General features: G+C 32.9%; 2 protein-coding genes across 4 annotated transcripts in view; both read right to left on the bottom strand.

The window, feature by feature from the left end:
- The window catches only part of LOC114338545 (uncharacterized), a 181373-nt gene that overhangs the window by 19945 nt on the left and 144700 nt on the right, over positions 1–16728 (bottom strand). The gene's annotated exons all lie outside the window — the stretch shown is intronic.
- LOC114338546 (uncharacterized) lies at positions 4225–16498 on the bottom strand. Of its 2 annotated transcripts, none has more exons than XM_028289146.1 (3): positions 16307–16498; positions 12518–12898; positions 4225–4715 (listed from the first exon to the last, which is right to left on the bottom strand). In XM_028289146.1, the coding sequence occupies exons 1-3, from the start codon at positions 16380–16382 to the stop codon at positions 4249–4251; spliced, it is 924 nt and encodes a 307-aa protein (XP_028144947.1). In that variant the 5' UTR covers positions 16383–16498; the 3' UTR covers positions 4225–4248. The 2 variants fall into 2 exon arrangements, with proteins under 2 accessions (XP_028144947.1, XP_028144948.1); XM_028289147.2 differs by having other exon boundaries at positions 12518–12908; positions 16307–16486.

The following is a 16728-nucleotide window of genomic DNA, read 5'->3' as shown; positions in this document are numbered from 1 at the left end:
TCGAAAAGTATTGACTAACGTAAAAAACTTTATAGAACAAAAGGTGCTTAAAATAAGTCGATATTTCCGGCCTTATTTTAAACACGCGTTTTTCACCCCCCGAGAAGGGGTAAATGTCACCCCCCAAGTAAAAGCAACCAACATCACAAATTCAGCTTTGAAGTGGAGGGTAAGTAGAACCTAAATCCAAATTTTCATGCAATTCGGAGTTGCCCCTGGAAATTACACTCCAAAACGGTCATTTATTGGGCTAATAGTATACATCCTTGCTTGACACCTTGTTCTGGGTGGAATTTATTTAAAAATATGTCAAGCACTTTAACTGATCCCGTAGTATGCTTATATAACTTAAGTTATAAGAAAAATCAGGTGCTTCGTTTCGTCCATCTCTTTTAATCTCAGCCATAAAAATAAATAAAAATAAAAGATGGATAACACAAGTAGATGCGCTCTCAACGGTAGGTACTATTTATTATATCAATATAAAAAGGAATGAATCCCTCTAATTGGCTGTATACCATAATAAAAATTACTTTAGAAGTAAAAAATCTTCCTCTGTAAATGGAATATAATTTATTTAAAAATTGTTTCTAAAAAAGATCCAAGTTGGAATAAAAAAAGTACACCACAAAAGTACACAAAAGTACATCACAAACGTTTTCGGACTAATCAGTCCATTATCAAGTTAGACCTAGAAATAAGTAAACCACTGTATAATACTGAAAAAGTTGAAATTTTGACCGTTGAAAAGGTTAAGAAAATTAAAACATGTAGTTACTTACTCCAGATCCAAAGCAGTTGAAACTAGCTACAGGGTTAGGTCAAATGACCTTTCAAATATAACATTTGAGCCAACTAGGCTACATTGAAAGCGACAACAAGTCGATGTTTAAAGAAAAGTCTGCTTCCGTTTCATTTGACCAGCGTATGGTGCAAGACGATTTACATGAACAACTTTTGGTTTACCTTTTGGCAACTTCTTAATTCGGTATATTACGTCATTTATTTTTTTTTAACTTCATACGGACCTTCCCATGTTTCCCTACATACTCTACATACTCTGTAGTTCTCCTAAACTACTTTGTAGTTTAGGAGATAAGCCTCGACGGCGTTGTGGATTATAAAGTCAGACAAGATCACCTAGGTACTTCAAAACTTTCATTCTTGCATCGAGAATAATATTGATCTTCCATTATATCACTGGCTATCTGGCTGAATGTCTTGTCGGAGAAGTTCATCTTCTTCTTCTTGTGCCACTTAAAGATTGGAAATCATCAAGGCTATCCTTGACTTTGTTTACAGCTGACCTAAAAAGTTCATTAGTGGTGAAGCCAAACCACTCTCTCAAATTCCGCAACCATGACATTCTTCTACGGCCTGGATTCCGTTTTCCTTCTATTTCATGGAAGTTCATGAATGTTATTTATTCGTAACTTCAGGTGGTCGACATATTCTTCGCTTGCAACATGTTCCTCGGAAGGTCTGCACCCAAACTCTAGGTCTCAGGGCAAACGTCCTACGTACTTCAAAACCCAACATCAGGCAGGTTGGAGTCTGACCTGTAGTTTCATTCACGGCAAAACGGTAGGCCATTAGGAATAAATTAATGTGCTGGTCCCAATCTCTCTGATGCTCAGATACAACTTTGGGCAGGTGTTTACCCATCGGTTCATCCTCTCGACTATTCCATCTGATTAAGGATGCAATTTACAAACGTTTTGGAAGAGGTTTGACTAATAGTTTCGCCCTTGGTCGGAATGGATCTCCAAGGAAATACCAACTCAGCTCAACAATTCTTTAACAAGTATCTCTGCAACGGTAGCAGCTTCCTGGCCTCGGCCCATTTCCTAAAATAATCCATGGCTACCAGGATATATTTATTTCCAGCATGTGTTTCTGGAAATGGACCTGCAATGTTGATTGCTACTCTTTCCATAGGACTACCAACATTGTACTGTTTCATGGGCAGAGGAAAAATGTGCAGTGGGGTCCCGTTAGCATCTAAACATTCCGTATATGTATTTGGAACCTAGGAGTTTTCTATTGGTTCGTTGCAGCACGCGGTCATATTTTAACCAATAGGCGGCGAGGTCCCAAACGCATATACGGAATGTTATTCGGTTCCAAATTCATATACGGAATGTTAGATATTCGTACACCGAAAAAGATAAGTTTTTATTAGAGTCTGCTAAAAGGAGATTAATTTTAAAATACTTGTTACTGTATTATTAAATAAAAATAAAACAATTATAGTATTTGGAATGTTATTTGGTGCGAAATTCATATACGGTATGTTAAATATTCATAGAACAAAAAGGCGATTTTTATTAAAGCCAGTTAAAATGAGATTGGTTTTTAATAGTATATTATACATTTTATATACATTTTATTATACATTTTATTATACATTTTATTATACATTTTTAATAGTATATTTTTAATGATGGTCATTATGAAGCGAGTATAAGGGATATGAACCGAGCCACCTAGCGGCGAGTTTCGTATAGAGTACGAGCTTCATAATGATAATTAAATGCAAGTTGTATACACGATTTTTTCTATGATCGTTCACAAAAAAAATATTCAACTTTATTAATTTTGTAACGCAAACAAATTAAGTAGTTTGCCAGTCTGACAGTTTGTTTACATATTGAGAACTGTCAAAGCGTATATATTTGACTCGCCATTGGTTACTGCGCATGTGCCACCTTTATCGCAAATGTCATATCGCGATTCTATTGGTTAAAAATCTGTATCATACTGAAAATCTGTATCATAATGAAGTTCATTATGATACAGGTAGTGACATCATAATTGATATATTATAGTATGAGAATAGAAAAATTATTGGTAATGTATTATTAAAGATCCATAAGGAAAAAGGTTTTTCTGTAGTTGGCTGTATACCATATAATACAAAAAAACGAATAAAGTCCTTTGTAAAAGGTCTATATTTAAAATCCCTAAAAAGGGCTACATCACAGAACTAGTTTTCGATTGGTTGACCAATCATCATCAGTGCTTTCCTAAAATGAATATAACCTTATAAAATGGTGCAAAGGTTTTAAAATTTTGACTACGGTTAAAAAAGTTGTACGTTATACTCACGTGTCCTTCATGCTAACCACCAAAATATTTGTAATTATGTAATATATGTAAATAAAATTTGTAATATTATATTTTGGTGGTTAGCATGGTAAGGACACGTGAGTAGGTATAACCTACGACTTTTTTTAAATGTAGTCAAAATTTTATCAGGTTATATTCATTTTAGGAAAGCACTGATGATGATTGGTCAATCAATCTAAAACTAGTTCTGTGATGTAGCCCTTTTTAGGGATTTTAAATATAGACTTTTTATAAAGGAATTTATTCGTTTTTTTGTATTATATGGTATACAGCCAACTACAGGAAAAACTTTTTCCTTGTGGATCTTTAATAATACATTAACAATAATTTTTCTATTCTCATACTATAATATATCAATTATGATGCCACTACCTGTATCATAATGAACTTCATTATGATACATATTTTCATTAGGATACAAATTGTTAACCAGTAGAATCGCGATATGACATTCGCGATAAAGGTGGCACACGCGAAGTAACCAATGGCGAATCAAATACATACTCTTTGACAGTTCTCAATATGTAAACAAATTGTCAGACTGACAAACTACTTAATTTGTTTGCGTTACAAAATTAATAAATTTGAATATATTTTTTGTGAATGATTATAGAAAAAATCGTGTAAACAACTTATTACGCATTAATTATCATTATGAAGCTCATACTCTATACGAAACTCGCCGCTACGCGGCTCTTTTCGTATCCCTTATACTCGCTTCATAATGTCTATCATTAAATGCTCGTTGCATAATATACTATTAAAAACCAGTCTCATTTTAATTGGCTTTAATAAAAATCGTATTTTTGTTTTATTTTTATTTAATAATACAGTAACAAGTATTTTAAAATTAATCTCCTTTTAACAGACTAATAAAAACTTATCTTTTTCGGTGTACGAATATTTAACATTCCGTATATGAATTTGGTACCGAATAACATTCCGTATATGCGTTTGGGACCTCGCCGCCTATTGGTTAAAATATGACCGCGTGCTGCAACGAACCAATAGAAAACTCCTAGGTTCCAAATACATATACGGAATGTTTAGATGCGTCCCGTTATCGTTAGATATTGTTAAAATAAAACACAATAATTCTATTTATAATATATTACTATCTTAATTCACTTGCAATGGTCTTTTGTTATAACCGCCATTAGTTATCATAAGTTGGCCGGGGGGCCCTAATCGAAAATTTCCCTTACTAATTACTTCTTTCTTCTTAGAAGACTTCAGGGGATAGGTACCACCTTTTATGTAATTACGTTTTCCGGAAGTTTTATATAATTTTATACATTTTGGCTGTTCAAAATGTGACTCTCTTTTTTCTAGTTGCTTTTTTAGAATAATAATAAACGAATCTATATGTTTAAGTAACTTTAGTGAAGATTCAGAATTTATTTTCTCTTCTGTATTGTCAAATATTTGACTTCTGTTTACGATTTTATCAGAATCTAGGTTGTTAGCTTCTGCCACGAGGGAATGAACTTGAGCTGGATCTTGTTTGTTAACTTGTACTTGGTTCTCCAAGAAGGAGAGATGAGATAGTTTCTTTTCTGAGTAATAAATTGACGTTTTGATTTTCTCTATAAAAGAATGAAATACATTAGTGGAGATACGTGGATGATATACTAGTATGCTTTACAGGAACTAACAGACAACTTGACCAACTTTCATAATAATATTGAGTTTACAATAGAAACAGAACAGAATAACTCCATAAACTTTCTAGATGTAACGATTTCGAGACTACACAACAAACATGAGTTCTCCGTATATCATAAACCTACCCATACTGACACAACTATACACAATTCATCATCCCATCCTACACAACACAAATTAGCAGCCTACCATAGCATGATACATAGACTGACAGAAATTCACATGACAAAAAATAACTTCGAGATAGAATTAAACATCATTAAACAAATAGCAGTAAACAACGGCTATAACGAACAAACAGTTAACAAAATTTTAAACCAAAAACTCCATAAGAAAGCCCTGAAATTAGTGTATCCACCACCACAGAAAGAACCCAGTACCTTCTGCTCTCTCACATATACTGGCAATATAACAACAAAAATAGCCAGATACATAAAAAAGAAAGGAATAACACCAGCTTTCAGAACTAACAACAACTTAAGCAAATATATTAAGAACAATAAAAGCCGAAAGAGAAAGCAACTCCAGAGTGGTGTGTACAAACTAACGTGTGGTGACTGTCCGAAAACGTACATCGGTCAAACTGGCAGAACTTTTGACAAACGGATAGCAGAACACAAAAGGGCATTCAACAATAGAAAAACAGACACTTCTACATACGCACTTCACCTTCTAGATCATAATCATTCTTTCAATGAAGAGTTTCAAATTCTGCATATTCAAAATAAAGGCCTTAAGCTATCTTTTTTAGAATCTATGGAAATTAATAAACTGAAAAATACAGATATAATTCTGAATGACCAACTCGAGACAAACAGCTCCCCACTCCTCAACCTCTTCAGTTAAGACTTAAAAAGGCAAACACATTGTAAACTATATCACTTAAGAAAGGCACTCTGCCGAAACAACTGTAGTCACTTAGTTATAATAAATTCTGTGGAAGTATAGAAAACAAACGTTTTCAGTGTTTTATTATTAAATATATTAGTATTAAAAACATTATAGTTAACGAGTCTACTCAATAGAAAACTTAATTTTTGCAGTTTTATATGAATCAATTTCAAGCCCTATCTACAAACTTTTAAAAAATTTGTGATACACTGCAGTAATGAGCATAGCTTCATCAACACACACTACACTACAATTAGATGGGAGAAGTGAGATCAGGTTGCAAGAAGTTGAATTCCAGCTCGAAGCCATGGACGACGAAAGAGCGAAAGATAACACCCCAACAGAGGAAGAAGTCATTAAAGCAATACAGAAATTAAAAGAAAACAAAGTCGCTGGAACAGATACCATGCCTTCTGAGCTTTTAAAACATGGCGCAAAAAATCTGACCTGTTGTATAAGTAGGCTAGTAAAACTGATATGGAAGCAGGTAAAACTACCAGAAGACTGTAACGTAGGTATAAATTGTTAACAAGAAATAACATCAAACAATTTGTGATAACTACAAGGAAAACTCATAATCTCCTAAACGTGACCTACAAAATATTGGCCTACATTATTACTCCAGGGTAATAAGCTAGAAATAGTCCGTTTTTTTAATTATTAACAATTTAGTGCAAAAATCGCGATTTTTTCGATTTTTTGCACTCTATTCAAAAACTAAATAGTTGACATAAAATTACAAAATTCAGTTTTTTAGAACATTAAAAACCTTTACCAACACCGATTTTTGAAAGTTAAAAAGTTAATTTGTTGCTACGCAAACTGCAAAATAAGTGAAAATCGTTATTTGTTAATAACTTTTACTAAAACTACCTTAGAACTTTAGTGTTTCAATCAAAGTTGAGTATTATGGGGTCAGGCACGTAGCCAGGAAATGTGCTTGAGGGGGGTCCAAACATAACTCAAATTTTGGCGCTCTCTGAACTAACTAAAATAAGACTGCTCTTGTTTCGATTCACAACGAAATGATTATTCATTATTTTTATTAGTTCTACTCATATTCTGAGGAACTAATCTTTGTTTGAATTTTACCGTGCTGGACAGGCGGGTAGTGAGATGCAACCTGACAGATCTCCCTCGGCCTTCTTAGCTTCGGCGATTCGTTGGCCACGAATGGTGTAACCAGAAGATTATTTCTGATAAAGTTTTATTTTTAATATTGTTAATATCAGAAGTAAAACTTTCGTTCGTCTTTATCAGATGCCACCACGGCATCCATATCATCATAATCTTTCGTGTGTGGGTAGAGGCTGACAGCCAGAATTTTAGTGGTTCAGAGAGAATCAAATATGTGTTCTCTGAAGAGACTCTAACAAGAGTGGAAACTAGTTAGAGCACTTTTGGCGCTCTCTGAACTAACTAAAATAAGACTGCTCTTGTTTCGATTCACAACGAAATGATTATTCATTACAACTCAAAGTTTTTGGTAGATTAGACGGTAAAATTTTTCAATTTTCACGTAATTTCACCATTGTATCTTTAATATCATTTTAGCGTCTCTGATGATGTTAGTCATCACATATAACAGGGTTAAAGTGGAGATTTGCGGGTGGCAATGCGAGACAGGAAGATAAAAGATCGAATGCTACAATACAAACCTGGAGACCGCGGACAGGAAGAAGATGAAGAGGAAGACCTCAGATGCGATGAAAGGACGATATTGTATAAGCTACAGAAACCCACTGGAAAAGCGCAGCCAAGGACATATTATATGGAAAGATTTGGTGAAGACCTAGTATGTCCAAAGCTGGATAGAAATGGGCTAAAGAAGAAGATGATGATGTTAGATACTACTATGTATAACGGAATATAGAATTCCATAAAAAAGAGTACATCTGGTCTTCTATTCAGTTGTCGACCAGTAATTTTTGGTTATTTGATAAAAAAATGTACCTACTTGGCTTTAACTCAGCATTCCAATGAACGGACAACGGACCAAAGAGCCAATAAAATGAGTCTTTCGCTTTCGTTCCCATCTTGTTTCCGGGTGAAGTTTTTACTCGATTCGTTGTTGAGAACGGACGTTTAACACTGGCCGTTGTGACAGGGATAGTTGCCAAAATTGTAAAGAATTTGTAAATTTTTGGAAAAAATTCTTTATTACAATGTTCATTACGCGAAGACTTTCGGTATTTGGTTTCAAAGATGATATTGTGTTACAGTTATACCATAATGCCCGCACTTCACTCTCGCCGAAGACGATAGAGGTTCAACAAGTACGAGAGTGTAGACGGCCACCTTGTGTAACTTTGCCTCATTTCGTTCTACTTCCATTCTCTGTCAGTCTGGCGGGTCCGAGTCAAAGGGACCTTTGTCGGTATCGCACTTCCTCGCGAAGTAGAACGAGTATGTAGAGAGGGTACTTCGGACTTCGGTCAACTTTGGCGAAATAACTTCACCGAGAGTGTGGAGCCCGCTTAACATATATTCAGCTTTTATTGCTGTAATGTGAGCTCCACACTGTCGCCGAAGTCGATCGAGATTCAACAAGTACGAGAGTGTAAACGGCGACCTTGTGCAACTTTGCCTCACTTCGTTCTACTTCCATTCTCTGTCGGTCTGGCGCGTCCGAGTGAAAGGGATGAAAGTCGGTATCGCACCGCTTGAATGTGTTCCTCGCGAAGTAGAACAAGTGTGTAGAGAGGTATTTCGGCCTTCGGTCAACTTTGGCGAAGTAACTTCGCCGACAGTGTGGAGCCCGCTTAAGAGACATGCAAGATTGGCAAATCCAGGTAAAAGAATTTAAAATGTTGATAGAATACTTTTCCTCGTGGTAAATCTGTTTTTTAAACTGGATATATGTTGACACGTACACTGAATAAAAACAAATAATCCTAGTAAAAAATAATAATTATTTCGTTTACTTTTTCAAAAATAATAATAATAACTTGGGGATAAACTTGCTGCTTTGGTACCAAAGCCGAGACAGTCTTGGGAGGGGTCCCGACTCCATGGACCCCCTTTGGCTACGTGCCTGTATGGGGTACTTAACAAACCCTCAAAATTTGAGACTGATCCATTAATTAGTTTAAGAGATATTCTAATTGTTTATCCCAGAGACCTTTATTTTGCAATAACATAAGACATAAAATAATGAAGATAGGCAATTCTGCGTATGCCAAATGAAAGTAGAAAACTGATGCTATCAAAATGTACTAAAAAAAGATAAAAAAATTTTCTAATATAGTCAAAAATCCTAATGCCAAATTTGTGAAATTTTGTAGTTTATAAACATTTAGACTAACTTTAAAAATATCGTCCGTAGAAAAAATCATTTTACATATTAGAAAAGCTGGTATTTTACACGAATTTTTAAAAATGTAATTCAATTATTGACTAGTCATGGCAAGTGAAGGGGGAGCTGGGAGCCGACAAATGCACGAGTTCAAAAACTAAAAAAGGCAACTTAAAACTACTATCATTTTCTATATCTCGGGATCTACTGTATATATTTTGATTGTTATTTTTTTAATTTGTATGTAATTTTTCTGTACATTACAAATATGCAATTTGTTTAGACAGTCTAATTTGTTAAAACAATTTTTGAAAAAAATAATTTTTTCTCAAAAATCCATGATTTTAATCACACTATCGTTATTAATCATAGAAAAAGTTAAGGTACACTTTAATAAATAAATTATCTTCAATAAATAATTATCTAATAAAAATAATTTATTTATTAAAGTGTACTTTAACTTTTTCTATGATCTTTAATGTATGATTAAAAAAATAGATTTTTGTAAAAAAAAATATTTTTCACAAATTGTTTAAACAAATTAGACTGTTTATTAAGTAATACATTTATAAACAAATTGCATATTTGTAATGTACGTAGAAATTACATACAAATTAAAAAAAGAAAGATCAAAATCTATCGAGTTGATCCGGAGATACAGAAAATTATATTCGTTTGAAATTGCTTTTTCGGTATTTTAACTCGGTGGATTTGTGTAAAGGTTCCCCCTAGTAATTGTTTGAAATACATTTTTGAAAAATCGTAGAGGATGCTGTGAAGGTACAATGTTTTTTAATGCAAATGCAATGCAAATTTTTTAAGAAAAAATACAAATCCCATTCTTTAAAATGGCATTAATGAGATTCCTTAATTATTATAAACAAATTAGCTGTGAATTAAAAAAAACATATGGCTAACTTTGTCTCAAATGAACCCAGACCAGTGATCTCCCACATCACTGACCCAGACTAATTTTATTATTTGAAAATTCGTGTTAAAATACTATCTTTTCAAATATATAACAATATTGTTTCTACGGACAACATTTTTAAAGTTATTCTAAATGTTTATAAACTACAAAATTTCAAAAATTTGGCATTCAGATTTTTGACTATATTAATTATTTTTTTATCTTTTTTAATACATTTTAATACTATCACTCTTCTACTTTCATTTGGCATACCCATAATTGCCCTATCTTCATTATTTTCTGTCTTATAAAATAAAGCAAAATAAAGGTCTCTTAAATATTGCAAAATAAAGGTCTCTGGAAAAAAAAATAGAATAAATCTTAAACTAATTAATGGATCGGTCTCAAATTTTGAAGGTTTGTTAAGTACGCCAATACCCAACTTTGGGTGAAACACTAAAGTTCTCAGGTAGTTTTAGTAAAAGTTATTAACAAATAACGATCTTCACTTATTTTGCAGTTTACTTAGCAACAAATTAACTTTTTAACTTTCAAAAATCGGCATGTTGAAGGTTTTTCATTGTTCTAAAAAACTGAATTTTGTAATTTTATGTCAACTATTTAGATTTTGAATGGAGTGCAAAAAATCGAAAAAATCGCGATTTTTGCACTAAATTGTTAATAATTAAAAAACGGACGCGAACTCTAGGCAGGAAACAGGTAGGTTTTCTTCCTATAGGTCTACAATAACTAAAAAAGTAGTCAGCTACCTGGATCTCTGAGTGTCCCGAGAAAATCTTTATTACTCTGGACTATATTTAGATCGACTATCAGGATATTGTGGAAACATAATAAGCAAAAACCAGTGTGGGTTTCACAAAGAAGAGTCAACTATACATCAAATATTTCTTCTAATACAAGCTTTGGAAAGAAAATATGAGTATGGAATTGATACTCACCATTTGTTTGTGGATTTTAGATGTGCCTATGACAGTGCGGACAGAAACGCACTATACATACCCATGTCAGAATTCAATATCCCAATACACTTAGTGAAATTGGTGAAAGCAACCCTCTCAACAGTCGAGTGTAAGGTTAGAGTGCAGAACGGAGTATCAAGAATTTTCCAGGCATAAATAGGAGTTCGACAGGGAGATAGCCTATCGTGGCTTCTATTATAGAGAAAGCTATTAGAGAATTTGGAATAACAACAGGAGGAACCATTAAAAATAGGAGTGTACAAATACAAGAGTATGCGGTAGTACGATATCATCTATCGAAAGGCGGACCGGGTCCAATCGTTCATGGCATTGGAAGCAGCAGAAGAAATAATGGGTCTACACGTTAATACTAGTAAAACTAAGTAATGAAGGTGACAAACAATACCTAAGCATTTAGCAAAACCCGAAGATCTAACGGTTGGAACATAGGGGAGAGTCGGCCAATGGTGCGCGTCGGATAATTGTGCGCATCAATGTTTCTAATCTCCTATTTAATAAAATTGCAAAAACTATATTGTCGGCCATCTAGTAGCAACTGCCATATTTATCCGACACAAACGAACGTCGGGAGATACTTTAGCGGTTGGCAGCAGTTATCGTTTACATGTTTTCGCGTGGTATGATATTGTTTGTGTGTCTGAGAATATAAGCGATAACTTTTTTCTTGACAGAAATATAGTTTAAATAGTAATTATACCCTTTATTTATTTACCATTTTAAACACTGATATAATTAGTTTTGCTCGATTCTTTTTTGTTTTTATCAAATTTTGTGTTACCTATGTGGTGAAGTGTAACGTCGTCTAATGGCAAGGTATATAAAGGCATTTTTTACGTTTTGACACTTCTTCATAAAACGTAAACAAGCGTTAAACAATCGTCAAAGTAGAGAAAGGGGCAAAAGAGAAAACCACGAAATTGAAAAAAGTGCAAAAAGAAAAATTTTTGAACACAACAGCTCCGAAGTTATTTCAGAAGGTGAACTATGAAAATGACTTCTGTGTATTTTGGTGATGGTAGCAAAAAAGACTAGATATGGTGCAAGTGTTCGATATATTGTCAATGGTCTCATGCCATGTGTATAGGACAGGATAATCCAGAAGGATATATTTGTGACTTCTGCAATACTTAGATTTTTTATTAAATATCTGTAGCTTGGTTTCTTATCTTTTTCCGTACATTTGTTTGTTCCTTTAATATTTATGTCCAATAAGCTACATTTTCGAAGGTCATTTTTAAGTTCTATTATTGCGCACAGTTATCCGACATATGCGCACCATTAGCCGAATAGGTCGGGCAATTGTGCGCATTAAACTAATTGGAAATTTCGTCTCTCACTCTTCTACTGTTCAACCATTCATTAAATGGGGTCCCTACCAATATACCTAAGCCTTTGCAGTATATCTTCAAAAAATTTGGAAACTGAAATGTTTCAAGTTTGTGAAATATCCTGAATTTGCCTTAGGTGCGCACCAATAGCCGACTCCACCCTATACTTTTGAAGAAGTAAGAGAGTTCATATACCTATATATTTAGTAAAAGTAGTAGGTATGTATATTATAGTATCATAGTATCTATGGTGATAAGTAATAATGTTTAAATTATTAAAAGTGTTGAAAGTACGAACCTGAAATTGACTCAGCTACATTGGTAGGTTTATTAACATATTCTATCAATTCTTGCGCAGCGTCACCAATTAAATTGTTATTTTCCATTTCTCTTTGTTTCTTCGGAACATACGTTTCCTTACTTTCACTTTCGTGCTTTCTTTCTTTATTATTCGTTTCTTTAGTCTTGTAGTTACTAGGTTTCCACGTTGCCCAATAGGTTTCCTCTATTTTATTTAGTATTCTTTTAGGGTTTTGATTAAAAAATTTCGAATATTTTTCGATACGCTTATCGGAAAAATTTGAATCGACACAGTGTCTATATTCATGAATATAAATTGGACAATCTAATTTTTTATGAAGCAATTTTTGATTGCATGGTTCGCCCATCTTGAAATTACCTAAAAAATTCTATTTCTTTTGTTTATTTTTTATTATTTATTTATTATTTAAGCTAGAAGAATATATAGGTAGACCATATCAACTAGAGATACGTAATGGGTTTCAGTTTTTGGAAAAAAATGAAAGTGAAGATGTAGATCAGCAATGGTACTCCATAAAAGCGCTATTACAGAAGCAGCAGATAAATATATCGGAAGAACCAAGAAAATAAAAAGAAAAAAATTGTACGACGAAGAATGCTAAAGAAAAGATACCTAAAAGAAACAAACAAAAGAAGAATGGATTATATGTCGAATCCATCAGACGAACAACGTATACAATTCAACAGAGAAAGAGCTGCAGCTAGAAGAGGGCAAAAAAGAGACAAATCTATACGAACAAATTGAAAAGGTAGAAGAACATAGACTAAAGTAAAACATCCTACAGAGAGGCAAGACAACATAAAAGAGGTTCCTATATCAGGACAGCCAATTTCATGATAAAGAATTACACGTTTATAAAAAAGACCTTTTTATAATACCACTTTTTTATTATTTATAGGACACAATATAAAATTATAAACTATTATATTATTGTTTCAATTCCTATGTCTTCTGACACAAGAACTTCAGAATTTTCAATTTTAATAAAATATTTATTTTTGAGAACTTTTTATGTAACCAAACTAGCGAGGCAATTTTAAATTAAAGTGGCGCTTACATATGAATAGAAAATTTTACATGACATAGAAAGTAACGCCATCTATTGAGAAAACTAGTAGCGCCATCTCTTGAGAAAAGTGAGAACTAATTTTACCATATAAAAAAATGGCTTAAAATTCCAAATAAAACTCAATGCATCCATATAAAAGCTGTTGAATATTGCATTATTATCGAGTTCGAAGCTATTCTCAAAATTTCAGACCTCTAGCTATTTGAGAAGTATGTTTAAAATCGATTACATTACAAGACTTTTCCCGGACAAAGTGACAGACAAAGAACAGGCGAAGTATATAAAAACGTGGTAATAAAATGGAGAGATGTTCACTGCCGAAAATAAAATAGAAAGATGGGCTGAATATTTTGAAAAACTTCTTCTGAATGTCCAGAATTTAACTGATGAAAACGATCAAAACAATGAAAATGATGAAAACAACGGGAAAAATGAATATCAAACGGTCGAAATAGAAATACCCCCACCAAGTCTAGAAAGAAATTCAAAATGCCATAAACACACTTAAACCGATAAATCCCTGGCCTAGACAATATTGGTGCTGAGTTAATTAAAAAAAGGCGGTCATGAACTTATATAAAATCCATCAATTAATATAAAGGATATGGCAAAAACAAATAATGCCGAAAGAATGGGATATGGTGTATTCCACGAATATACGACTGTTTTGGATTATCGCGACAACGAATATTTTAGTGTACAATATAAGAAATACGTAAGTACAGTCCGTCTAATTTACTTACCGTTGCACGTCATTATCTACGCCAAAGATCTAAGTTGACATAGTTGCCAAAGTATAAAAAAATCCTGAATCCATTTTAAATCAAATAGATCACATTAATTATTTTAAACGTGGATTATACAACAAAACAAATTAATATTCAATGTAAATAAATAAAAACTTAAGAACTAGAGAACAAGAATTAAGTTATAATCTTACATTAAAGTAAATAATAAAAACAGTAAATATAATAAAACAAATACTTATAGTAAAGAATATAAACAAATATGAAGTGTCATCACCGCAACTGTCAAATAAATGTTACCAATTTATTCTAAAATGTCAGCTTCGTTCGATTAAAGTTTCAGTGTGTTCCGAACAAATGTGCTTCATAAAAACGCCTTATAATCCATTTATACAAATTAAATGAAACATATTATTGTGTATTCCTTTAGGTTAACATTACTAGAAATATTCAAATATTATTTCTACGCGTATATAATAAAATATGTCTAGTGGCTCTAATTCCAATGTACTCGGAAAAATGATTCTAAAAAAGAACACACCTACCGCCTAAATATTTCGTGTTGGTATCATGTGACGTCACAGGCTATGACGCGGATGACGTGCAACGGTAAGTAAATTAGACGAAGTATATTTTGCTCTAAAATTACTCCAATAAACAACAATATAATTTGCAATTTACTTTCGTTCTTCATATTTTACACAGTAAAATATTCATTGTCGCGATAATCCAAGAGGAAGGACTTACAATACCGGGATCCCGAATAACGGAATCCCGGACGATTTTTATCCGTTATTAAAAACCGGCATTTTTCTAAAAACACCGGTTTTACATTAGTTGATAAAAACTGAATGTATGCACAATATAAATCTAATTTAAAATAATATTAATTAATTACAAGAAATTTTTTTTGAATATAAATAGTTTTATTAGGAACAAAGTTTATTAAGGCATATTTATTACACATACCGAGTCGAGTATGGCCCCAACTTGTTGCAACCCAAATATAAAGTGCCAAATCTTAAAAAGCTTTCGTATAAACATCCCAAAATCAAATGTATAGTCAAGAAGTTTCTAGGATAAAATCTTTACTTAGTGCTACCGACAATATTTCAGTTACGACAGAAATTTGGACATCCGACAGCAATAGGGGTTATATTACGGTAACCGGTAAAGTGTCATTTTATCTGCAAAAAGAATTTTTCTCTAAAGTTTTATCAACTGAAGAAATCTTAGGAAGCCAGACATGTGAAAATATTTCCAATGGTTTGAAGGAGATCTTCTGTAGGTGGAATATTCTTCATAAAATCACTACATAGTGTCAGACAATGGGGCGAATATTAAACGTGCACGCATTTTTAAAAAACATCACCACCCTTGCGTAGCACATACGTTGAACTTGAGTGTTAATGATGCTCTTCTAATTTTTTATTAATAATACCGGTTTTAATACCGGTATCCCGATACCGGTAACCCAAAAGGGTTGTATATTCGTGGAATGGGGTATAGCAGTATTATTGTACAAATACGTAAGGCATAAACATGGAAGCATATAGGGGAATTTCACTAATCAATATTACGTGTAAAATATTGGCTTTGATTTTACTAAAAAGATTACTCCATACGCTGAGACATAGTTGGTGACTACTAATGTGGCTTCAGGCCTGGAATCAAGATCTACATCAGTTACAGGTACGATTCAATGAATCGTCCAAATGCGATGGTTGAGCTGGGCACATCTAAGAAACCAGCTGTGGTAACGCATAAATGTGTGTAACTGCTTTGCATAAGTTAGAAAACAGGAGGGAAAACATAAAATTCTTTCTATGTAAATTCTGGATTGAGACAGGGAGATCCGCTGTCCCCATTGTTTAACCTGATACAGATATAGCTGCTAACGATTTATTTTATACTGACAAGACTTTTATAAATAAAATAAGTTGCACTTACCGTCTTTGGTGTACACATGTTGTCCCTGCTTATAAGATAAATTATAAGCCATTTGAACTGTTAATTTTTTAAACATTTACTTTGATAAAATATATCAGTTATTTTCTGTCAAATTTGGAAATATATTTGGCATAAAACAAATATTTATAATATCATTATTAGATTTAAGTTTGAATTCAAGGTGACAATTCGTCAGAAAAACTTGAAATCTTCTTTTTTCATATACGTGTTGTGTTTTCAATATGTGTTGATACGACATGAATGAAATACACTGTGAATGTTGATACGAAATTAAGAAAAAAACGTAATTATCTTTTAAGCTACCCTGTATAACATTACAAACCCTGATATTTTAGGAAAGACGGCATTCAGGAGGATCCAAAAATGTAAAAATACCTATACTATTTTAAAAAAATATGCCC

Source organism: Diabrotica virgifera, chromosome 8 (assembly GCF_917563875.1).
Source record: "Diabrotica virgifera virgifera chromosome 8, PGI_DIABVI_V3a".
NCBI classification, from domain to species: domain Eukaryota; kingdom Metazoa; phylum Arthropoda; class Insecta; order Coleoptera; family Chrysomelidae; genus Diabrotica; species Diabrotica virgifera.
This window is presented reverse-complemented; position numbering and strand designations above follow the sequence as displayed.

What these genes read in the sequence shown, in the direction of transcription:
- LOC114338546 (XM_028289146.1), bottom strand. Translation starts at nt 16,382, where the DNA reads ATGTTTAAAAAATTAACAGTTCAAATGGCTTATAATTTATCTTATAAG. An exon ending in ACATGTGTACACCAAAGACG is followed by an intron (nt 12,899 to 16,306) that starts GTAAGTGCAACT and finishes AGAATTTTTTAG; the next exon opens with GTAATTTCAAGATGGGCGAA. An exon ending in TGTAGCTGAGTCAATTTCAG is followed by an intron (nt 4,716 to 12,517) that starts GTTCGTACTTTC and finishes ATTCTTTTATAG; the next exon opens with AGAAAATCAAAACGTCAATT.